At 37.4% G+C, this 25,416-nt stretch overlaps 1 protein-coding gene across 5 annotated transcripts; it reads left to right on the forward strand.

The window, feature by feature from the left end:
• On the forward strand, positions 1-24,036 carry QRICH1 (glutamine rich 1). 5 transcript variants are annotated; one of them, XM_014063639.2, is made up of 10 exons: positions 1-19; positions 7,782-8,114; positions 9,532-10,563; positions 14,368-14,545; positions 15,503-15,657; positions 19,809-19,923; positions 20,130-20,238; positions 21,036-21,187; positions 21,635-21,725; positions 23,103-24,036. In XM_014063639.2, exons 2-10 carry the CDS (start codon positions 7,803-7,805, stop codon positions 23,293-23,295), a joined length of 2,337 nt encoding a protein of 778 aa, XP_013919114.2. In that variant the 5' UTR covers positions 1-19; positions 7,782-7,802; the 3' UTR covers positions 23,296-24,036. The 5 variants fall into 5 exon arrangements, with proteins under 5 accessions (XP_013919114.2, XP_013919108.2, XP_013919109.2 ...); XM_014063633.2 differs by having other exon boundaries at positions 8-105; XM_014063634.2 differs by lacking the exon at positions 1-19 and adding an exon at positions 121-211.
• The last annotated feature ends 1,380 nt before the right edge of the window (positions 24,037-25,416 follow it).

Genomic DNA, 25,416 nt, shown 5'->3' on the forward strand with positions numbered 1-25,416 from the left:
TGGTTGCGGCGGGTTGAATGTAAGATGGCGCCCAGGGATCTGTGAGGGGGGAAAAAAGACGCGGGGCCTGAGGTGGTGACGGCGCGAGGCGACAGAGGGGCCGGGGTGAGGCGGAGCTGAACTCAGTTGTGGGGATGCCGAGCCGCCTTTAAACGGGAACGTGAAGCGCGGTATTCCGGAGGGAGGCGCAACGTTTGGTTTGGTGAAGTGTGTATGTATGTGTGGGGGGGGGGAGAGGGGACGGCGACGGGAGTAGGTGGCGGCGGTAGCAGCATAGAAATGGAGGGGGAGGGGGAACGGGCACGGGAGCGCGCTCCCGCGAGACCGGCCCTGGCTGTTGTGTAGCGCTGCCAGCGCGTGCACGCGTTGGAGAGATTGGCGGCTGACAGGGCGGGATCCACTCGAGGCCTGCGCCGTTTCCCCGGGCAGGGCCCCGCCTTGCGTTCCCCAAGCCTTCCTTCGCGCCCCCGCCCACTGGCACCCGAGGTGGGGAGGGAGGAGGGCTCCTTCTCGCCGCCTGTAAACGCGCCGGAGGAAGCCGCGCCGGAGGATTTGCTGACGCGTGAGTGAGCGCGATTTCTGCCGCCCGGACGCCGACTCCGGAGCAGGCGGAATCCCAGGATGAGGCCGGTAGGCCCTGGTGCGGCAGAACCCCGGGGGAGAGACGGGGCGGGTGGGTGGGGGGTAAGCCTCATGGTTGTCGTGCCGGCTGCAGCCAAATTTCCTTGCCGCCGGTCATCGCGCTGGCTGTGGCGTGCTTACCTCTCCACCCTGGGCCTGGAGGCTACAATAACGAAAGCGAGGCGGGGCCCTTGAGGTCCGGGCCTTGTTCACGAACCAATAGTATTTGTCAGGAGCTTTAAACTGCTGTATTAAATCGTATACAATGAGCTAATTTGTATTATGGAAGAAAGCTTTAAAATAAGCAAGTGGGATTCTCACCATCTAATTAACTTTTATCTCTGTCATCCCCCCAAAAAAACCATTTGTTCCAGGTTCCAAGTTCTGTATTATGGTCTCCTTTAATTCACTATAACCTACTAGTTACAGTATTTTCAGTAACTCTTTCGGTCCCGGAGAGGATATATAAAGTGGTGGGCAACCCTCCAAAATAGGAGGGCATAATTTAAACGTATTTTGTTTATTATGGCCAAAATAATAGAGGTGTGAAAGAACCTGCTGAAGGGTTTGTTGTTGTTTTTTTGCTTGATTTCACTCTGTAGGCCTGTATCTTTGGCATTGCTCCCTCTTGTGTAACTTTGAAGGGGAGATAGATGTATTGGTGCTCAGTTTTATAAACTGGTGCCAACTTAATGGACTTTTATCCTGTCAACCAGTGGTGGGTTGCAGGCGGCACGCCCCGATACACGCATACCAGAGCCAGCCCGAAGCACCGGATACGGTAAGGAGCTCCGGAGGGCCCACCCGCCCGCCCGAGCTCCTTACCGGAGTTTAAAGGCTTTTGCGCTTCCGCACAGGTGCATGGCGCATAGAGCACCTGCCGTACCGGTTGGAACGGGATTTGCAACCCACCACTGCTGTCAACCCTTTGGTTAGAGGGTAAGATATATTTGGTGCACAATGCACTATATAGTACACAAACACTGTACCACATTGCCTTCTGCTTTGTTTCACAAAATGTCTTGATAAATGAATTAGATAAGGAGTTGGCTCACATGAATCTGTGACCTGTCTTAGTTATCCAAGTACGGTAACTAACTAGAAGAGCAATACTGTAGAAAGTACTATTGTATGTTATTGTTGGCTTATTCAAAGTTCCAGAAATCTTGCAATTTAGTGTATAAATGTGTAAAGTTATATAGCCATATAATATTTTTTATCATTGAAGTAAAACCATATTGCATAGGTTTCTCAAGCTTTGGGAAGTCATCCAGAAATTGAGTGGACCTATTTATTTCTACAGAATGATTTTACTTCATTTTTCTATATTCCCTCACAAAGACCATGACTTTGGATATATTATATTTAGTTCATTTTATTACAGTAGAAATTTTACTACTCATTCAGAAACTTCATGCTGGGGAAAAGAATCTTTAGAACCCTCCTGTCTATTTAAATAATGTATTTTGTAACATAACTGTATTTTTAATATTACAGATGTAGGTGTATTTTTTTGTTCTGTCTTCTTTGTAATCAGTGGTGGATTACTAATTTTTTTACTACCGGTTCGGGCGTGTTTGTGCGACCAGGCGGGTGGGTGGAGTCTCCCGCTGCTACTACTTGTTCACCTGATCCGATCCGAACTGGGAGCTCTGGACCATAATGAACTCTGTCCATAATGTAAATAAGTCATAAATAGTTTATGACATGAATATCAGAAATATGTACAGTATGCTGTCTGGCTAGACTATATTGTCCATATACTTCACGTGTGTCTGACTATATTAATGTCTAAAATTTTCTGATTTAATTGCTTGCTAATCTACTTTTTTCTACTCACCCTAATGTTATATATCTAGTTCCTCAGCCAGCCATGCTGACTGGGAAATTCTGGGAGTTGAAGTCCACAAATCTTAAAATTGCCAAGTTTGGAGACTGCTGAATAGACCTCCAGATATGTTGGGGTTTTCATTTTTATCTGTGACAGTTAGAAATGCTGATAAATATAACATTTATCTAGATACAATACAGGTAGTCCTCGACTTACAACAATTAATTTAGTGACCATTCAAAGTTATAATGGCACTGAAAAGAATGACTTATGACCATTTTTCATAGTTACAAACTGCAGGATCCCCATGAGCATGTGATCAAAATTCAGATGCTTGGCAACTGATTCACACTTACAACTATTGCAGCGTCCTAGGATCATGTGATCACTTTTTGCAATCTTCTGACTAGCAAAGTCAACGGAGAAGCCAGATTCATTTAACAACCAGGTTACTAACTTAACAACTGCAATGATTCACCTAACAGCTGTGGCAAGAAATGTCATAAAATGAGGCAAAATTCACTTAACAAACGTCTTAACAACATAATTTTTGGGCTCAATAGTCGTAAGTTAAGAACTACCTGTAGTATCGGAAATGTAACCTATATCTAGATACAATGGTACCAGATTGGGATAGGGTGAAATAGGCTGTCTTCACTTTATATTTTCTGGAGGCTTTAATGGATAAAAGATCAATGGAAGATGTCAAGAAGATAAAATTGCTTAGGTTAAATAATCTTGAATTATCAGATGGGTATGTTTCTAAAAAAATGTCCTAGCAAAACTTGATCAAACAGTTTAACCTAAGTTACTCCTCTCCTTGTTTATTGTTTCAGCACAGCAAAAGTTAAATTCAAAGTAGTTTATTTTTAAATTTTCTGTTCTTAATGTAAGAATAATTATAATTGCATTAATTATAATTAATGTAAGAATAAGTATAATTCCATGCCCCAAATCTCTACAGGATTATAGAAGGGAATGTAAACATAAACATTAGTTATTAGCTAGCAGATAACTTGAAAAAATGTAAAACAAATTGAGTTGCCATGGGCAAATAGGCGGCAATATAAATTAAATAAATAAATAATAAAATTGTTGGAATGCTCCCAATTAATATTGTTATGTGATAGTTCAAGCCATGATATGGTCTAATTCTTTGCTAGGATGGATCATAAGCTAGTGATTGGAGATGTGATGGCTCTCCTCATACTCCTGAATCACAGATCTTGGCACTTTTGTGGAAAGGCTGACTGCAATTGCTAGAATTCAGTTAAGTCCAAAAATTCTATATCTCGGTTATAAATTAGTTGCTGATAGTTTAAACCTCTATTATAATATATTAATATTTTTGTTAACTAAATTATAGATTTTTTATTGGAGGGAGAAAAAGATAGTAATATTGTGATGCTAGCCTAGATTTTTATTTTAGTTCAGTTATTTTCTTATTCTCCTTGGTTGAGATAAAAAGCTCTATTTTATTTCTGGCTATGGTTTGATTCATTTTTCAGAATCTGCCTAAATAGGTTCCTTATAATGTGGAGAGATTTGTATAAGGGAAGAGAGAAGTTAAGAGTTTACTTCTATGTAGTGTGTGTGTGTGTTTCATTGTATATGACTTGTCTTTGTTTTACTTCCTTTGTATTTTAAAGAGAACACATGAAATGTTAAAAGTTATTTTCTTGGATAATGTTTTTATTTACAAGTGATCCTAGTACAATATTTTTTTTTTGGATTTCTTATGTTTTCATATAACATATGAAGTAACCATTAAGTTTATTCCCTAGAAATACAACACTATGTTTTATTTTCTCCCAATTCTACAGTGTATTCTTCATTTCTTTTCATTTTTCAGAATTAAGATTAAGTGGCCCAGTTCTCAAGGACAGAATTCTATCCTAATACTACTTTTTCTCAGTTCCACAGTGATTTGTTTATTCGCACAAGTAAGGTATATTGAAAGTCCCCTGGGCAGTGATTTGAAGACTGTACACAAGCCCTCATAGTACTTGTATTGACAAATATTCACAATCTTCTTTTGGATAATCATATGCTTCTTCTTCAACTTGTAATTCAAGTAAAGTTAAAAAAAACAAATGTCCTTTCCCCCAAAACTCATCTATTACATGAAATTCACCCAATTTTAAAATAATTAGTAAATAGATTTGTAGGCATGGCCCTTATAACTCATACATATTAAGGGAAGAAGGATAAATGTTAGGTTTCTCCAAAACTATACCTATGCTTGAAATATGTATTGGTAATATTTATTTACTATATTTGCTCCTGCTTTTTAAAACTAAAATTGACTTTAACATTAGAGTGACTAAATGAATTATCAGATTAACAGAGTTGGAGGGGACCTTGTAGATCATCTAGCCCAACAACTATTACCTATCCGACACCTGTCTCACAAAAGATGGGACACGGTGGCTCAGTGGCTAAGACGCTGAGCTTGTCGATCAGGAGGTTCCGCAGTTCGAATCCCTAGTGCCATGTAACAAAGTGAGCTGCCATTACTTGTCCCAGTTTCTGCCAACCTAGCAGTTCAAAAGCATGTGAAAAATGCAAGTAGAAAAATAGGAACCATCTTTGGTGGGAAGGTAACAGCGTTATATGCACCTTTGGCATTTAGTCATGCCGGCCACATGACCACGGAGACCTCTTCGGACAAAACTGGCTCTTCAGCTTTGAAATGGAGATGAACACCGCCCTCTAGAGTCAGGATTGACTAGCACATAGGTGCGAGGGGAACCTTTACCTTTTTATTTCACAAAAAAGTAACTGGATGGCATATACTAACTATTCATATTCATAACTATTCCAATTTAAAATATTATAGCTTTCTTCTAAACTTACATTTTTATTTGGAAGAACCATCATACATTTGTCAAAATATATTTAAAAAACTATTAGTTGGTTGGTTTTTAGTTAGGGTTGCCAACTCTTCCCTTTGATACGCTATTTTTTTCTAAGCAAAAGTGTAGATGGTACACTTAATCTTCATTCCTCTTGGGAAATTGTGCTTACTGGGTCAGCAGCTAGGGGAATGCAATCATTAGTTTTGGCTTGCAAGAGAAAGATTTATCAACTGAAACTGTCATTGAAAGAAGTTTTTTTTTAATTAAATATTTTAATTTTAATACGTGCAGCTGAAATATAGAACTGGTATTTGATTTACTGCTTTATAGAGTGAATCAGATATATGAGTTACCTATAAAGTAACATTTTAATCTGATGATTCATTGATTCCCTAATACTCCTGATACAAATCTAAATGAAAAGGATGACATTATTTAAAAGGTTAAACTGTGGTTAATGTGACTCACATTTTCTCTACATTTGAGATATAACAATATTCAGTGATGCCTCAATACATTAAAATGGTATTGTATCAGAAACAAATCAAACGATGTAGTAGATTGTTAATATATATAGTAGTAGGCTGTAATAGCAGATTACTAAATTTAATGTAATGAGTTGGATCCTGATGTGTATGTGTGCATGTTTCATGATCACTTCTGCACACTAATGGTTGTAACCTTTCTATCCTTTTTCTTACCTGATTATTGTCAAAGTCACAGAAGAAACTTCTGTGAACATGCATTCAAGAATGCATGCGTTTACATGCATTAGAATTTTCAGAAATTTACTATAACTTTTTTGATTGACACTGGCCAAGCAACTTCTTGCATGCAATTGCATTTTTAAGGCCTGGATGTAATCCACATAGAAGAATATTCAATGGTTTAAACAGTGTAGGTTAATTAATTTGCCTTAATTTAACTTTCTACAGTTCTACTAGTCCTAATGAGGAAGATGAAAGTAGATAGAACAGTGAAGTCCTACTCATCCATTAAAGGAGCTTTTCTGGGTGCTCCCTTTCCTGTTCTTTCAAAGGATTAAATGGTGTGTTCGTATGTATTTTAATAGAAGCTTATCAGAAAAATAAATTCTTGCACAGAAGTCATATAAATGGTTCTCTACACATTTTTTATTGTGTGGCTAGTATGTATGTATGGTTAGTCTTGTCTCCTGGAGTGAGGCAAACTCTCATTCCTCTCAGGGTCTTCTGACTCTGTCAACTAGCCTGGAGATCCAGTGGGTGGTGTGGGACCCTGTGGGTGGTTTATTTATTTATGTGTTCAATTTCTATGGCGATCTATATCAGTCAATGACTCTGGGTGGTTTACAATTCAGAAAATATGATTAAAACATTTAAAACAAAAAGAATAAAACTAAGGGAAACATTTAAAAAAACATTCAATTCAGTGCACACAAAAGCAAGATATTTGGCCAGTTAATAATATAGACCGGAAATAGGGCCTTTGACACAATCGATGCCCAGGCCAGTCTTGGATACATAGCCAGATTTCTAGGATCTTACGAAAAGCTAACAGGGTTTGGGGCCATTCTGATCTCCAAAGAGAGGATGTTCTATAGAACAGTCCGACTCGCCCTCTGATCCTCAGTAGCCAATATTCTTTGGCTGATGGGATCTGCAGCACGCCCATTCTCTGGCTAGTTGGACAGGTAGAGACTCTTGGGAAAGGGATCCCAGTCCAAAGCCATATTGGGCTTGTAGTAACCACCAGCACCTTGAATTGCATCTCAAAAGACAGCAATAACCATGGTAGTGCAGTTTGGTTGGCTGTGTTCGCTTCATCGTTTTAAGTTTGTCTGTTTAACTGTCTATTTTTGTATGAATTTCTTTATTTGTAAATCCCTCAATCATTTAGTGTTATAGGTGATATATACATTTGAATAATAAATAAAAGTCAATGACTCACTCCTAGAAATTCCCATAAATAAAATCCCTTGATTTAAGTAATGTTTTACACTTTTTCTGTTTTCTGAATCAGAATTGCATTGACAGTCAAGAACATTTATCTTTTTGAATTTGGAATAATTAAAGAATGAAAGAAATGTAGCAAGTTCCTTTTACAGCCATTTACCATTGTTTTCCAAGGCATTTATCTCTGAGGTGTTATTTTGCTATAGTTATTAAAATTAGTTAATTACTTGTGCAGCTTTTTTGAAGTTTTAAAGAGACCACCTCAAATAGTTGCAATTTTTTTAATTGCTTGATTTGATTTAATTTAGTTTTATTCATCCAGTTTTGAAAAGAGGCAATATAGTGATGACAGATTTCAGGTTATGTTAACTTCATATATTATGCATAATTATTTCAATAGGTTTCTTGATAGCTAATAGTGAATGTATGGGACTGATTTGAAGAAAGATTCAACTGGTTTATAAAGATGACAGATATGAAGACAGTGGTCTAGAGTTTAAACTCAGAATTAATAAATTATTGCCTTTTTCTTCTAAGGAACCCTGAGGACTTTGCAATATGAATAATTCTTTGGAGAACACAATTTCCTTTGAAGAATACATCCGTGTGAAAGCACGAACAATCCCCCAACATAGGATGAAGGAATTCCTGGACTCCCTTGCCTCCAAGGGCCCTGAAGCCCTACAGGAATTTCAGCAGACTGCTGCTACCACAACCATGGTATATCAGCAAGGAGGCAACTGCATTTATACAGATAGCACGGAAGTGGCTGGATCTTTGCTTGAACTTGCCTGTCCTGTTACAACTAGTGTCCAGCAGCAAACTCAACAAGAGCAACAAATACAAGTGCAACAACCCCAACAAGTGCAGGTAATGTTAACATTGCACGTCTATGGAGATTCTCAGTCATTCGGGTCATGATTGTCCCAAAGATGCTTTTGAAAAGGCAACTGGACTTTCTTGGTTTTTTCCTTAAGATTTCACTTCTCATTCAAGATGCTTCTTCAGTTCTTCAGAGAGAAAGAGAAGTACAGAAATATAAGGCAATATTTTGTGATCTAACCTCTGATGGTTTTTAAATTGTAAGATTCCAGTTGCCTTGTGTGTAAAACATATGAATAAGTTGGACAATATTCTGTTTTCTTGTGATAAGAATTATAATTAGAAAATATGTTCTTCTGCCCAAATAGTGTTAAAACTTCTTTCATTTAATTTGCTTCAAAGGCCATTTACAATAGAAACCGCAAAGGACATTTACAATAGAAATAGAAATCACAGAATATGTAGGTGCCCTTGACATTTACTTAAAACCAACAATAGCATAGCACTGCATGTATTGTTACAATACTACAGAGAATTCTGATTTTAGTTGTGCTGCCTTGTTTGTATACTGCTTAATTACCAAAAAAGTCGCTTCTGTGTAGCATTTATAATAGTAATATGTTTTTTTGCTGTACAATACTGTATAATACAGTACAAAGAAAAGTAGTAAAGATTATATTTGGAGGCTGTGGCAAACTGGATATAAGGATGGTCCATATAGGTTGATTGTTGATAACTGGCTTTTGTTGTCAATGGACATAGATCAGAGGTCCTCAACCCCTGGGCTGCAGCCCATTGCCTGGCCGAGGCCTACTTGGAATTGGGCCATGTGAGCGGCTGGCATGTGCGCACGCACACAACTCGCACAAGCGGTGGGCTTGCGGGCATTCACGAGCATGCATGCCAGTCCACTGCTCATGTAAGTTGCACATAGTGACTGGCCAGTGGTGGGTTACGGCCTGTACGCCCCAGTACGGGTGTACCAGTACCTGCTGGGAGCACCAGGTACCATTCTGGTATGGTGCCTTGGAAGGCCCGCCCTCCTTACCTGTATTTGACCCAACTGGGCCATATGTGCATGGAGCATACGGTGCCTGCATGACGCTCCACTGAGCAGCTGAGTGTCGGCAGTGGGTGCGCATGCAGCGCACGTGGTGGACGCCCGGCCCTGTTGCAGCGTATTGGTTGCAACGGGATCTGGAATTTTCACTGTGGCTGACCCATCATTTATGCTGCAGGTGATGGTAGACTTGTAATACATATTTTTTTTGCTTGTGATTCTACCAAGAAGTATTAACTATTTTTTTCTTTATGGATACTGTCATGTAGTTGCTAATCTGTTTGGATGCCTATTATATTTAAGTCCTAATCCTGGTTTTTATTTAACTTGATACGCTTCTGACCCTCAAAATGTCTCAGGGATTTTGGAGTTGATACACTAACTGCTCATGTGTTGCTTTTGCAGGTGCAGGTTCAGGTTCAGCAGTCCCCTCAACCGGTGTCCACCCAGCAGCTCTCTCCTCAGCTCACTGTTCACCAAGCTTCAGAGCAGCCAATACAAGTCCAGGTGCAGATCCAAGGCCAAACACAGCAGCAAGCACCCCAGACAATACAGGGTCAGGCCCTTCAGAGCCCTAGCCCTTCTCAGTTGCAGGCGGCTCAGATTCAGGTGCAGCACGTGCAGACTGCTCAGCAAATCCAGGCTGCAGAAATACAGGAGGAACACATACAGCATCAGCAGATCCAAGCCCAGCTCGTGGCAGGGCAGGCAATTGCTGGAGGACAGCAAATCCAAATCCAGACAGTGGGGGCACTTTCCCCTCCTCCATCTCAGCAAGGCTCACCACGGGAAGGCGAACGAAGGATCAGCACCGCCAGCGTCCTTCAGCCAGTAAAGAAACGCAAAGTGGATATGCCTATTACTGTGTCCTACGCTATTTCAGGGCAACCGGTGGCTACAGTTCTGACCATCCCCCAGGGCCAGCAGCAGAGTTATGTATCCTTAAGGCCGGACTTGTTAACGGTGGATAGTGCCCACCTGTACAGTGCCACCGGGACCATAACTAGTCCCACTGGTGAGACTTGGACAATCCCTGTTTATTCTGCCCAACCACGCGGTGACCTACAGCAACAAAACATTACCCATATTGCCATTCCTCAGGAGGCCTACAATGCCGTCCATGTTAGTGGCTCCCCAACAACTTTGGCCACCGTGAAGCTAGAAGATGACAAGGATAAGATGGTGGGAGGTGCCTCGGTAGTGAAAAACTCTCATGAGGAAGTAGTGCAAACTCTTGCCAATTCCCTTTTCCCAGCACAGTTTATGAATGGCAATATCCACATTCCAGTGGCAGTGCAAGCAGTGGCAGGGACCTACCAGAATACAGCACAAACGGTTCATATATGGGACCCACAACAGCAGCAGTCCACGTCACAAGAGCAGGCACAGCAGCAGCAGCAGCAACAACAACAACAACAATTGCAAGTTACTTGCTCTGTAAGTAAGCTATCTTTATGCAAGCCTCTATAGGGTTGAATAATTGAAGATGGGCAGGATTTTCTGTCATCTCTGTAAAAGATAACAGTTTTAAAAGGAAGACTGTCTACTGTGTTCTGAATACTTATATTCTGTGCTTTTAAATATATTTTTATCTTCAAGAATGTCAATGGGAATACAATTATTGAAATGCTTTTGTTCAAATTGTTAGTACAGCCATGCTTAGAATACTGCAGGAAGGAAATAACATCAAAATTAATAAGGAATAGGAGTATATTGGAAAGGTTGCAATAATTGAGAATCTTGCCTTGGGAAAATGAGGGACAATTTCTGAAAATTTCCATTGTTCAGGATTTGAAGGAAATTGATGGGGGTGGGGGTAGAATTGCTCACTTATAATGCTTAATCATCCAGTGAAGCTGAATGGTGAGAGATTTAGGGCAGATAGATGGAAGTGCCATTTCATACCACTTACATACATCCAATGCATTCAAGGTCAGAAGCTTTAACAGTGACAACCAATTTAGATAGCATTGATTGATTGATTGATTGATTGATTGATTGATTGATTGATTATGTGCAATCAGGTTATTGTCAACTCTTAGTGACTACATAGTAGATAGATTTTCTCCATGACTTTCTGTCCTAAACCTGGTCTTTCAAGTTTTACAACTGTAAAGGACCTAAGAAAGATAAGAAAGGTGTAAGCTGAGAGTACCCATTTACACCATCATTTGCTTCTTCCTGGTGAGTTTTCTCCTTAGATTGTAAGTGTATTTTGGGAATTTGAGTGATCTGTCAGATATGAGTCAGTATGGCTTATGAATTTATCTGGATTGCACACTTTGTTCTGAATCAATTACTACTGTGTTCTCACATAGTTTGGTTTCCTTGGATGGAAAAGCTGATATAAGATGAGAATGTCAAGAACATAAAATCAGTTAGCCAAAGATGATAAATTGCCTGGTTCTTCTTTTTTTTGACAATGAATTCTGCAGAAACATTAGCTATAGTAAAATAAGCTGTCTTACTATTACTATTACTATACAAAGATTTTTGTAATCTAGATTGTTAGATCCAATTTTGTATAATTGTAGAAGTTAAACAATTTTTCATTTGTATAACGTTCTTGTTTTTTAAAAACTGTACTAGACATAAAGTATGATGCAATTTTCAGGCTAAATATACTTCATTTAGATGATAAAGTAACAAAAATGCTGCACTAGGAGGCTGGGATGCAATATTAATTCTTTGGTTTTGTTTGAGGAACATGGCATAGAAAAAAGCAGTGTTTCCAATGTTTATATTTTTATGTTCTATATTATCATGGGTAGTACTTACTGTATATGCTATTTGTAGCTGCACTGTTGAAATGTTAAAAAGGATCCAAAATAATGAATACATGAATGAAAGTTATTTATGTTATGGTTTGAAAATAGAAGCTTTCTAAAAATTTATAATAGTAAGGAAAATTTGACAATGGAATTAATTATCAAGACATGTGGTAGCCTGCTGTTTACTCAGTATATTCAGAGACTGGACTGCCATTTGTTACAGCTTTAATTTGGATTCTTGCGCCTATCACGGAGTTGGATTTGGTTGCTTAAATGACCCTTTCTAGTTCTAAACTATAGGTTGAATGTATAAAACGCATGTATACTAATGGTGAATTATTCCTTTAGCATGATGAAAACTTAGTGCTCTCCAAATTTTCTTTAACAACCATGGTCGGCACATATACCTCACTAAGCTATTTATATGCGTGCCAAGTATAATTTGTTGAAGGAAAGATAGTTAAAAATTCTGGCTAGTGTTAATTTATGTAAACTTACTTCCTTATTTACTTTCAGAATGTTCCTATAGTGACTATAAGCAAAATTATAGAGTCCTCACACAGAAAAATTACACACCTACAGTTTGTTTTAGATTTAGAGAAGCTTCCTGGCTTGAGGAGAATATTCTCAAAGTTTTTTGTACTACCATTTGGTTGTTTGTATGTCTCTGACTTTTAGAAGGCCACATTCCAAATGCTGTCTGCTCTTCTTGCTAATACTTAACATTTGAAAAGTTTCTACATTACAATAATGGTTGAGAACTTGTGGCCTCCCACATGCATTTTTCATAATTTAGATTCTTTCTGATTTAGTAGTTTCTTCACCATAGTGCTTACTATACTGTTACTTCTGAGTCCGTCTGTTTTAATAAAGGGTAAGTAAGTATTACTGGGTAGGGAGTAATCTACTCCACACAATCTTATCGGGACTGAATGGCTGTTAATATTAAGTCCTCCTGGAGCCAAATATTTTTCACCCATATTCTTGGATGGAGTAGTGCTTCTCCATTAAAAAACCATGCATAATCCTTATGTAATCCCAACTCCTGTTTAAAGCTTTAAAAAGCAACTGTGACCAAGGGATCCTTTGCACACACAATTCTACCTAATATACCTACTAGTCAGATCCCTTCCTGGAGTAGCCTTGACTCTAGCAATGTATGGGGCTGCCCTTGAAAGACACTTGGTTAAAATGCTGTTAACATTAGCAACAGCAGGCATTCTTTGTATGATTATGTGACATCTCTGCTTCATGAATTGTGCAGTATGCCTGCAAGTGTGATTTATGCTGTTGGTTCTTACTTGTTAAAGTCCTGTGTGTCCTAAGGGCAAATTATCTGAGATACTGCTGGAGTTTCTATCTGCCTGGCACATGCTGATAGAGTTAATGCAGTCCAGGCTCCTTCGATTAAATAGTGGCCTCTGTTGGAAGCCAGGAGACTTTGTTGTGCCTGTTTTCTAGAATAAACTCTCCTCTGAAATTAGTCCCATTACTGTTAGGGTTCTGTAAGACCTTGAAAACTTGATTGTTTTCCTAAGTCTTAGGTTAAGATGGAGACAGCCCCTTGTGAATCTGTTTTTTTTCTATGCCTTTGCATAGAGTGAGTGCATGCAACAGAATAACACAGTTGGAAGCAGCCTTGAAGGTCTTCCAGTCCAGCCTCCTGCTTAAGTAGGAAACCCTATATCATTTCAGATAAATGGTTATCCAGTCTCTTCTTACAAACTTCCAGTGTTGGAGCATTCACAACTTCTGGAGGCAAGTCATTCCACTGATTAATTGTTCTGTCAGGAAATTTCTCTTTAGTTCTAGGTTGCTTCTCTCCTTGATTAGTTTTCATCCATTGCTTCTTGTCCTGACTTCAGGTGCTTTGGAGAATAGGTTGACTCCCCTTTTCTTTGTGGCAATCCCTGAGATATTGGAACACTGCTAGCATGTCACTCCTAGTCCTTCTTTTCATTAAATTAGACATATCCAATTCCAGCAACCGGTCTTCATATGTTTTAGCCTCTAGTCCCCTAATCATCTTTGTTGCTCTTCGTTGCATGTCATCTTGCTTTATACTGTTTTTATTATTATATTATTTATCATATTGCCAACAGGCCAGAATAATTTTGGAGTTAGCTGGCACCTAAATGGAAGTAAAATTTATATTAATGGAACTGGGAATCAATTTTACTTTGGAGCATAATTATGTGAAGTGTCAGTGTCTGTGTTGGACTTGAAAATTCCTTGAATACCTCTTGCAACAAAGTGAAGTTTACTGCATTTTCGTTTTTTGATTATAGAGCAAATAGGAGTTTCTCAGTGATATCTGCCTAATAATTTCTGGAAGTAAGAAATTCTTTGAAGAAATTACCAATGTCTTCGTAAGCATAACCATACAAAACAGAGACCAAACTTGTGAAGAATTTTTTTTTTACTTTAAAGAAACTCCAGCAGGAATTGCTAAAATGACTTTCTTCCACAGGCACAAACTGTTCAGGTAGCTGAAGTGGAACAGCAACCACAGCCTCAGCCTTCCCCCGAACTTCTCCTTCCGCAGTCTCTCAAGCCGGAGGAAGGACTAGAAGTATGGAAGAGCTGGGCACAGACTAAAAATGCAGAGATGGAAAAAGAATCACAGAACCGGCTTGCACCCATTGGTAGTAAGTGCCTTAGGCTTTCCAGTTGACCATGTCCTTAATTGCATTGCATTGATTTTGGTGGAAAAAAAATTGTAGCATAATAAACCTTCATTATATTTGTTAGGCTTGCATTATAAAATGAGCCTTACCACTTTAAAAAAAAGCCTAATGCTGTTTCAAAAAACTATACATTATGGGTGTATTTTGGGAGGGGGCCATACTGGGTGTTTTACGTGAGATAGAAGTAGTCCTTGACTTACAACTATTTATTTTAGGATCATTTGAAGCTATGGCAGCAGTGCAAAAAGTAATTTACAGCCAATCCTCCCATTTAAAACGATTGCATTTTCCCCACTTGTCACAAGATCAAAATTCAGGTGCTTGGCAACTGGCATGTATTTACAACAGTTTCAGCTTTGTGGAATCATGTAGTCACCATTTGCAACCTTCCCATGGGGTTTCAACAAGCAAAGTCAATGGAGGAAGCTGGGTTTAGTTAACAGTATTCACTTAGTGACCACATCAAAAAAAGGTTGTGAAATTGTGGATGCAACTCACTTAACTGCATTGCTTGGTGACAGGTGTTCTGTCCCAGTTGTGGTTGTAACCCTTGGCCTATATTCCAAAACTTGATGGGGGCAATACAAAAACTAAATTTGGTAACTTAATGAATTATTAACTATAGCTAACAGTGTTACTGGTGTTATCATGTAGTTTTATATTCTGTCAGACCAAAAGTTACAATTAGCAGCAAATTTTGGAAGGGTTCTAGATGACTTCCCAAAAATTTTGATGAACACAGGCTGTATATTCAATATCAAGATTTAAAATATTAATTGGTTACTTATTCATCAATAAGTATACTGAAGGAGGAAGAGGTGATTTTGTAGCAGAGTGGGTTGATTTAAAGGGTCAAGAAAATGAGATTTAAATAGGGATTTTAAATGTCATTTGATGATCTTATCTTCTCATTTGCAGGGCGCCAGTTATTGAGATTCCAAGAAGATCTCATATCTTCAGCTGTAGCAGAATTAAATTATGGATTGTGCTTAATGACTCGTGAAGCTCGCAATAGTGAAGGCGAGCCCTATGATCCAGATGTACTTTACTATATCTTTCTCTGCATTCAAAAGGTGTGCCATCATGGAAAGACTTGCTATAGTTGGTTTTAATACTGCAAATAGTTTTAGAGATATTTGGAGTGGAAAAATAAGACTTACACAAAAATTACACAAAAGCAATAAAACCAAATATTTACCATGTATTTATTATATTTTTTAAAAAATAATGCAATTACAAAATACTTACCTAACAACTAACTTTGCTAATAAGGTTTACAGATAAAAAAAAACTCCCTTAATACCATTTTTATTAAATTGAAGACTTCAAATATTTCTTGAATGACTCGAATGATTGTGTGGTATTGAAGGGGAGGAGTTGCGGGAGAGAGAAAGAATTCCACAATCCCAAGTTTTCAAATGCATGCCAATGAGATAAGAAAAAGAAACAAAGTTTTGGAAAGAAGAAGTTGACGTCGTAATGACACGACATTCGATCTTGGAGCTCCAAGATCGCAGTCAATACTTTTCCCGCTGGACAGTCCTTTTGGACCTAAACCATCCCGAAGAGACGGTGACAGGGAAGAGTACATCCTGCTGATCTCAGGGACACCGCAAAGTCCCTGATTGATCCAGGAGAATCTCTTTTTGCTGGCGACAGAAGCGCAGCCATTGAAGCTGCTGAAGTTGGGACAGCTCCGCAATGGGAGGAAAACGGAAAGAGAAAGTGTGTCCATCTGGTGAGGAAAATATTATTATAAAAGAGACTACCCCCCCAAAAAATTAAAGCTAAATTAAATTTGAAAACAGAAGAGAACAAGCTACGAAATTAAGCTACACTAGACTCTGTTATCCTTTTAAAAAAATATTCTTTTAAGGATGGAACTTTTGCAAATGTTTCCTATTCTTTAAATTGAACGGATTAGTTTTTCTTCTTATACTTTTTATATTTTTTTTATACCTATGGATTAAAATCTTTTTTCTTATTTTTATAATGTTGGATTGGATTGGTTTTTTTTGCTCCATTTAATAATTTTGCTTTCTTTAAGCCCGGAATATAAAGACGATATAAAAGGAATACAAAGAGGGCTGTAATAACAGAGGGAAGGAAGTAACACTGCCACTTGGAGGCTTGGAAGGCTTGGAAATATTGTCTTTTCTTTTTTCTCTTTGATCATTTGACTTTGCATTTCAAGGTTCCTCAGCTTGTTTACAGAGTGATAACGAGAAGAGCATGGGTTGTTTATATAGGTGCTCTTCAGGAGCTTTATTGCTGGAGTGGAGTGAAACCAAAGCCTTGTCTTGAAAGATTATAAATGAATTTGCTTTAAATTTAATAAAAGGTTTTGAATGCCAGAGTGGCAGTGTTTACAAGTTGGAAGAATGGCGCAACATGAAAAAGAAACCTTAACATTGCAAAAGATTGTTTGAAATTCAAAAATTATTAGAAGTAACAGAGAAAATTGAGAAGAGATTGGAGAACGTAGATCGTAGAACAGTAAAATTTGATGGAAAAATTGAGGATATTCATCAAATGAAGAAAGTGGAGGTCAAGAGTTCTAAAAACTGAAGGAAAAAATAAAAGACAAGAAAATTGTTGATACTGACAGTGAATTGAGCGTGGTTGGAAATGGAAAGAGTGGAGTATGGAAAGGGGAGATAGATGGACTGGAGCTCTACCCCAGATTTCAAAGTATAGAAGAAGAAAAGAGAGAAGAATTGATGGAACTAAGGAGAGAAATTTTGTCAGAAGCACTAGTGATAACCAAAAATAAGCTGATTGAAGAAACAGATGGAGGGTTTTGAGCTTGTACAAGATTTGCAATAAGCAATAAGTTGCAAACAAAACTTACTAAGGAAATAACCAGAATACTAATGCCACAAATGGCAAGAGACATAAGACTGCACTATTACTGGAAAGATACAGGTTGATGTAAGGAAAGCTTATAATAAAAAATTAAGTCAAATTTAGTTAAATTTAGATCATTATGTATAAAATGAAATGATGATACAGTTAAATAATTGATTGATAATGATAATAATGCATATATATGTATTGGTTTGATAAGAGGAAATTTGATATAAATTGCAAACTGACTACCAAAGGAGGTTTAGAAACTGTTATTAAATATAACCAATTTTTATTTAGAACATGTTATAAAGATGTAATGTTACTGGATGATATTGGGAAGAGCTAATGGAATGCCATTATGTGGTTTTGTTTTAAATCTGGAATATTTTATATAAAAGGACATAAAAACAATTATAGTCAAATGAAGGTTGAGGTATGATAGTAATATATATATATATATATATATATATATATATATATATATATATATATATATATATATATATATATATATATATATATATATATATATATATATATATACTTAAAGTCACAACCCCTGGTATGCCCAAGTGTGGGAGGAAGGTCACACTTCCACTCTCTGTCATTAGGCTCGTCACAAGAGTCCATCCAGACAGAAACCCAATATTTTTACTGTTGCCTTTGTTATATTTGTTTGTTTTGTTATATTTGTTATATTTGTTATATTTATCAGCACAAATAAAAACATATATATATATATATATATATATATATATATATATATATATATATATATATATATATATATATATATATATATATATATATATATATATATATATATATATATATATTTGATTTAAAATATATGATTTGATATGAATTGTAGGTTATGGCTGTGGAAGGGATGCACGGAAGTTTTTGTAACCAATCGACACTTTCTACAATTTGTAATGGAAGATGGTTTTGTGTGTTTGTGTGTGTATGTGTTTGTTTTGTCTGTGTTTATTCAAAAAAATATAAAAAAGAAAAGAAAAAGAAAGTTTCTTTCTAGATGTATGCCTTATAAAGAAGCATTTTACTGATATATTCTGAAATTTAAACATATCTAGGTTTTAGAAGCGAAATAGTATTTGTTGTATCAGAATTTCATTCTACTGAAATTTTATGTTAGTATTTTACAACTTGTTCTTCTGTACTTTTATAGTTAAGAGGGTACTGATATTTCAAACAGTTCAGAGAAACCCCTAAAATTTTGCAAAATTACTACCCATGTATTGTCTGATTTACATGATTCACGTGATTCATTTAACCACCATAATACAAATGGTCGTAAATTGGGTCTGATCACATGATAACCCACTTTACTGATTTATGATGAAATTTCATTCCCAATTGTGGTTGTAAATTGAGGACTCCCTATATATTTGAGTGAATACCAAAATGTTGGTAATTTTTATTACTACAACTGCTGGTTTTAATAGCCGTGAATGTAGTTTTGAAAATTTAGCTGAATAAGTATTAGCCCCGTTTAATTCAATCTTGAGACAAGTAATGTCTAAGACTTGCAGGCTGCTTGGATGAATGTGAGGATTTCATATGATAGATTGTTTTTTAGATTTTTAAAACCTTGGTTAAAATTACCGTATATACCATATTTTTTGGAATATAAGATGCACTTCCCCCCCAAAAAAGAGGGTGAAAATTTGGGTGCATCTTATACACCAATTGTAGCCCCGCCAGCCCCCACCCTTTGGCCTCTGCCTCCCAGCAATTTGCCTCCTTGCAGCAAACAGCAAGCAGTTTCAGCCTCCCAACCATCAGCTGTTTCAGGCTACAGGGATTGCCATTGCCTATTGCTGCCTCTGTGCGCCCCATTTTCAGCCTCCACATCATATTTTTGGCCTCTGCATGCCCTGTTTTCCACCCATTCCGATCCCCACCGCCCAGGACAGGCGGAAAATGGGACACATGGAGGCTGAAAGCAGGGCATGCGGAGACTGAAAACGGGATGTGGAGGCAAAAAATGGGGCGCACGGAGCAGCCTGAAACAGCAGATTGTTGGGGGGGCGGCAAGGAAGCAAATTGTTGGGAGGCAGGTGTAATTTGTTTTCCTCCCCAAAAGCTAGGTGCATCTTATACTTCAGAGCGTCTTATACTTCGAAAGGTACATTAAAACATAAATCTTTGGATGTCTGTGGAAAATAAAGGGCATGTATTTGTTGAGTCAATTTTTCTGAAATTAGCTTATTTGAACTTGAACTAAAATGCTTTCACTTTTTACTTTAGGCTGGTAGGGATTTTGAATATGAAATTAAATATACAGCCTTTCATTTCATTAATGAACATCACGGTATGTTTTTTTCCTCCCCTGTGTTACTGTTTCTTGCAGTACTTATTTGAAAATGGGCGAGTTGATGACATTTTCTCAGATCTCTATTACATACGGTTCACCGAATGGTTACACGAAGTTCTCAAGGATGTGCAGCCTAGGATCACTTCTTTGGGTAAGAGAATCTTCAAACAGACAGTTGAGTGAAGTATGTAAATATTTAACAATAACTGAACAATTGGTGAATTTGTTATCACAAGAAACATCATTTATTTTGCTCTCTTAATGTTACAATGTTGAGAAATGCAATGTTTGTATCTTTTCTTAGGAGGAGCATCAGTTTGGTATCTCTGTATTGATGCTTTCTTTTTATCTGCACAGGATATGTTCTTCCCAGCCATGTAACAGAAGAAATGTTATGGGAGTGTAAACAGCTCGGCGCTCACTCTCCTGCTACCTTGTTAACCACTCTCATGTTTTTTAATACAAAGTATGTACTAATGGAAGCATTACTTAAATAAAACCATTCCAATTATTTTAAAATAGACAGAATCCTGTTTTTTTCCAATAATTTTGAATTAGTAAGATCAAATCAAATTTTCAGCAAAATGTAGAAGAGTCATCTTGTAGGGGAGATGGGCAGCATAAAATTTTAATAAATAAGCAAACAAACATGCAGACTAAATATAAATCTACAGCTGTTATAATACATTTACAAAGAAATTATGGATCAATAATTTTCTAGTTCAAATTCTGCTTTCATCATTAACCATAAGTGGTTTTAACTCTGTCTGCAGAATGATCAGCCTATAAATAGACGTAAGAAATGCATGTTTGTTCTTTATGGCAACTGGCTTCACATGTTTCAGAAATGTTGGCTGCAGTCCAGCCTTCTGTTTTCTGAAAATGCCATCCTAATACTTTTAAGAATAGATTTTTTTACTATAGTATTTCTATATCATTTTGAAGGCACTTTATTCTTTATTTTGAACATGGAGCTTCCCCTCGTTGAAGCAAATTGCTCTAATAATGAATATTTTTCTCTGAAAGTGAATAGTAGGGCAAGTAGAAATAGTAAGGCAGCAATCTTTTGTTTAAGTTTAACCACGTTTTTATACACACACACACACGCACATATCCTTGATTGTTGAAGTCTAGATACTCCATGCTTAGGTCCATAGTCCAGAAATGTTTGATCATTGGTGGATATGGGGGACATTGGTGGTTTTTTTTTCTGGATTTGGGACAGAGAATATAATTCAATGAGTACTTCTCCTGTGTCTACAGATATTTCCTGTTGAAAACAGTAGATCAACATATGAAACTGGCCTTTTCAAAAGTCTTGAGGCAGACTAAGAAGAACCCTTCTAATCCTAAAGATAAGAGTACAAGCATTCGGTATCTGAAGGCTCTTGGCATCCACCAGGCAGGCCAGAAAGGTAGAAAGAATTTCGGGGGGGTGGGGAGGAGGATGAAAATTTCTAATACTTAGCTATGTTCATTTTGCAGAGCTTTTTAAGGTCTATTACATCGACTTTGTGCAATAAATAGAACATAAATTGTCTGGTAAAGACCACATGAATGTCATCTGTTGGAAATATCCCGCTTGCTATGTGTAAAGTTGCTGCTTTCACTTTCAATGTTTCTGGTAGTCATTCATCAAGCCTTTGATAAATTACATTTCTACTACATGCAATGCCTTATTAAGAAAGCTCCTATTTATTTTCAAGAACTGTTTGGAAGATAGTATTTGGTAGCATATGCAATAACGAAGATAGCAGAGATTACAAAAAACATGTTCTTTGTTCTATTAATAACATTGACATCTGTTCATCTGCTATAAGAATGTATTTCATGGTTCTGTATCTCTTGGGGTTGATTTGCAGTTACAGATGACATGTATGCAGAGCAGACAGAGAATCCTGAAAACCCATTGAGGTGTCCTATAAAACTTTATGACTTCTACCTCTTCAAATGGTGAGTTTTCCCGTCACAATTGTCCATTGAACTATCTTCAAGGGCTTTCAGTTTATAGGTAGTTTGGTACAGGTTGTCCTTCAACATCCAATGTAGCTATCGTGACTTTTTTTGCCGGCTTCCTACAAGAAAAATAAGTGGGGAACTTGGCAGAAGATCACACGTAGTGACACTTGATAGCCTTACTTAATGATGCATAGCTATTCACTTGGTGACAATTGGGAGTGTCAGAATTTCCATTGCTAAGCAGTGCAGTCATGTGACATCAGATTTACAATTGTATAGTTCCAGTCCCACTTGTCATTAAGTGAGAATAACCTGCAGTCACAGAAATGCTTGATTCATAACATTTTATTATGTGGCTGAAGAAAAGTCAGGCAGGTAAAGTATGTTGCAGATCCTGTTAGTTAAAGAATTCCAACTTGCACAAGCAAGAGAGCCTTCTCTGTTGTTGCTCTCACCCTTTGGAACATTCTCCGCCTAGGTGAGATGGGCTCCTAGTTTCCTGGCCTTTGGAAAATGCTCAAGAACTGGGTTTGCCATCTTGCTTGAGTCTAATAGAAGAGCATGCAGCTGTGGGACTAGTTAGTGAAGGCCTCTGTTATTTGTACACCACCCAGAGTCCCTCTGTGAAGGAGTCAAGTGTTTTCTAAATGTAATGAACAAATAAACAGTCTTTGAACAAGCTTCATATACATTAAAGGCTTTGCAAATAGGAATCCCAAGCCTGTAATCTTAAATTATTTTCTTAATTTAATTTATATCCTACAGTTAGTCCTGTACTAAACCATGTGTGGGAGACATCCTGATTTATGTGGATCTTTTGTTAATCAACATATTTTTTCGGAGTATAAGACGCACCTTTTTCCCTCAAAAAAAGAGGTTGAAAATCTGGGTGCATCTTATACACTGAGTACAGCATTTTTTTGCATCCTGAAACCCTGCCCCCTTCACGTGCATAGCCTTATGGAGGCTTTCAGAGAACTTGGGGCTGGGGAGGGCAGAAATGAGCAAAAAATGGGCCAGTTTTTTGCTCAATTTCCCCCCCCCCACCCCCAAGAGCACTCTATAAGCTTCCTAATGCCCTTTTTTGACAAAAAAAACAGACCCCTTTTTGTGAAAAATAGAAGGGAGAAAAAAAAGAGTAAGAAAGATGTAGCATATGCTTAAAGTTTCTATTGATAAGAATTATTTTATTCTAATTACAGATTATCTTAATCTGATTTCATAATCTACAATAAACCAGATTAATTTGTGCTTTTCAGATTTTATTTTGCATATGAATTTCATGTAGAGGAAGAGGAAACAGCCTTTGTTCCTAATATAGTGTTAATAGCATTTCTAAAGCAAACACTAATGTGTCTTCTCTCTTTCTAGCCCGCAAACTGTGAAAGGCAGAAATGATACATTCTATTTGACTCCTGAACCAGTGGTGGCTCCCAATAGTCCTATCTGGTATTCCATCCAGCCAATCAGTCGAGAGCAAATGGAGCAAATGCTTACCCGGATTCTGGTGATACGAGAAATTCAAGAAGCTATTGCGGTGGCCAGTGTCAGCACCATGCACTAAAGGCATCCCTCCCAGTTCAGGAAAAGGGTGCTGGGTGTAACTGGGCCGGGTGGAGTGGCAGCAAGGCCAGGATCAATTGTACAGCCTTTTACACTAAAGGAGATGCCTAAGTTTTTTTTTTAATTGGTGTAGTTAAGAAGCCCTTTTAGGCTTCTGGTTAATAAGACCCTTTCCATTGTGTATCTGACCCTTTTGCATCAGCTTTCTGGACACATTGAAGGCTGCATTCTTTCTTTAGGAGCTCTGAGGTTCCGTAGGTTGACTTTGGGGTTTTTTATGATGTGAAGAAAACAGATTTAATTGGTGGACTTGGCCTGGGTGGGCCACTACATTCAAGCTCATGAACTTGGAAGCAGAAAACGGTGGATATCTGCTTGACCTTAAAAAAAAGGTGGTTTGCAGTTTCCTTGTGCTTGGACACTAACATGTCCTAGAGGGGGATGTCCTGCAATTATGATTTATAAGGAGAAGAAAATCAATTTCTATTAAGACCTTAAAAGTGACATTTTTAGATGTTAAGTACAAACTACCACACTTCCTTCTCTCTTTTTTCCTTTCTCTCTCTCTTTCTTTCTCTCTCATTTGGCCTGATGTTGAGGCCTTAAATCCTTGAGGCTCCTGTGCCTAATGGAATTCTTGTAACATACACTTGTGTATCATATAAAGATACCACCCTGTTTCTCTTATGTATTCTTATGCTAGTTGTTTATTAAGAATGACGAGCACGTCTTTTGAACATGATATTGAACAATGTGTCTTTATTGGAGGAGCAAAAGACATAATTAGTAACACACAGAATGTCTTACTATACTATATTCCTATACAAATTTGCTAGCCTATTTAAACAAGTTTTTTTTTTCCTGGTTACCTGATTCTATGGGATTCGTGCAAGAAATTGTTTATTAGTATACTAACTTGTTGCTTTTGTTGTAATTTTTAATTAAATGAATCTGGAATTGGGATAGCAGGTATTTGAGGCCAGGATTTTTCTTTTTAATTTTTTCAGGTAGCCTACTTACCTGAAAGTCTGAGATTTACTGCAGATGTTTATTAGTACTGGCATTTAGAGAGAATAGAATCATAACTTTATGACAACTGATTTTAATCCATCAGAATTTAAGAACGTTTCCTCATCATTACCTCAGCTGGCAGCAGTTGGGTATAACATTGGTTGTAGAAAGGAAAAGCAAAAACATGCAGTCCTTAGAACTTTCTAAGTTGTATTTTTGCATCCATTTGACATCTGTTTTATTTGAACTGACAATTTTTTTTTTATTGAAGAACTGAACTATAAGAACTATGTTTTGCTGGGACCAAACCCAGTATTTTGTTTTTCTGCATTACTTATTACATTTTGGCCATTGTCCACTTAAATATATTGTGATGACGACCTCATATTTTCCACCATATTTTTACCAGTTAGAACTTAACACTGGTATGATTGTTCAGTTCAGCATTAATTTTACAGGTTTTCCCCTTTCTCATAAAGCAGCTTGATTGAGATTGGAATTAAAGTCTGTGTAATTCTGATTGGTTTTCTGAAAAACACATTTTTCTGCATTTAAGCCTACTGTTACAGCTACATTATAGAAGAGAGCAAGTAACTTAGATGTCTATGAAAAATTACCTGTTGCTTTCCTGAAAACTTCATGAGAAATGAGTGCTATTTGGTGGTTGCTTTTTAAGCTACAATCCGTATACATCCTTATTCAGGAGGAAAAGTAGCTCTGCATAGAAAGAAAGGAGCAAAATTGCAGGAAAAGTTGTGCTCCTCCTCAGGCAAGGAAACGTAACACTGCTCCAGATAATTATCTGTAACTGTGTTCCAAATAGGTACTTGGGAAATCCTTACATGAGTGTGTATGCACAGACATATGCCTACATATTATACAATCATGTGAAAAAATAAGTACACCCCATATAAAGTTTTTTTTCTTTTTTAACATTTGTGGACATACCAGTGTTTATCTTCATTCAAACAATACATAAAGATAAATGGTGATGTAACCGAACAAAAACATGAAAAAATGACTTTATTTTTGTGAATCAAATTTATATAGTAGCCTATCTCACAGAAAGTGTCTGGGCAGCGTACAACAATCCAGTAAAACAAAGATGGTA

This window comes from Thamnophis sirtalis, unplaced genomic scaffold (genome assembly GCF_051295495.1).
Source record: "Thamnophis sirtalis isolate CommonGarterSnake01/CBP01778 unplaced genomic scaffold, rThaSir2_p1.2 scaffold_3, whole genome shotgun sequence".
NCBI lineage: Eukaryota > Metazoa > Chordata > Lepidosauria > Squamata > Natricidae > Thamnophis > Thamnophis sirtalis.

Excerpts from the sequence above, each read along its gene's own strand:
- QRICH1 (XM_014063639.2), top strand. The coding sequence starts at position 7,803 with ATGAATAATTCTTTGGAGAACACAATTTCCTTTGAAGAATACATCCGT. Across the intron at positions 15,658-19,808 it reads TCTTTCTCTGCATTCAAAAG|TACTTATTTGAAAATGGGCG; the intron begins GTGTGCCATCAT and ends TGTTTCTTGCAG. Across the intron at positions 19,924-20,129 it reads GCCTAGGATCACTTCTTTGG|GATATGTTCTTCCCAGCCAT; the intron begins GTAAGAGAATCT and ends TTATCTGCACAG.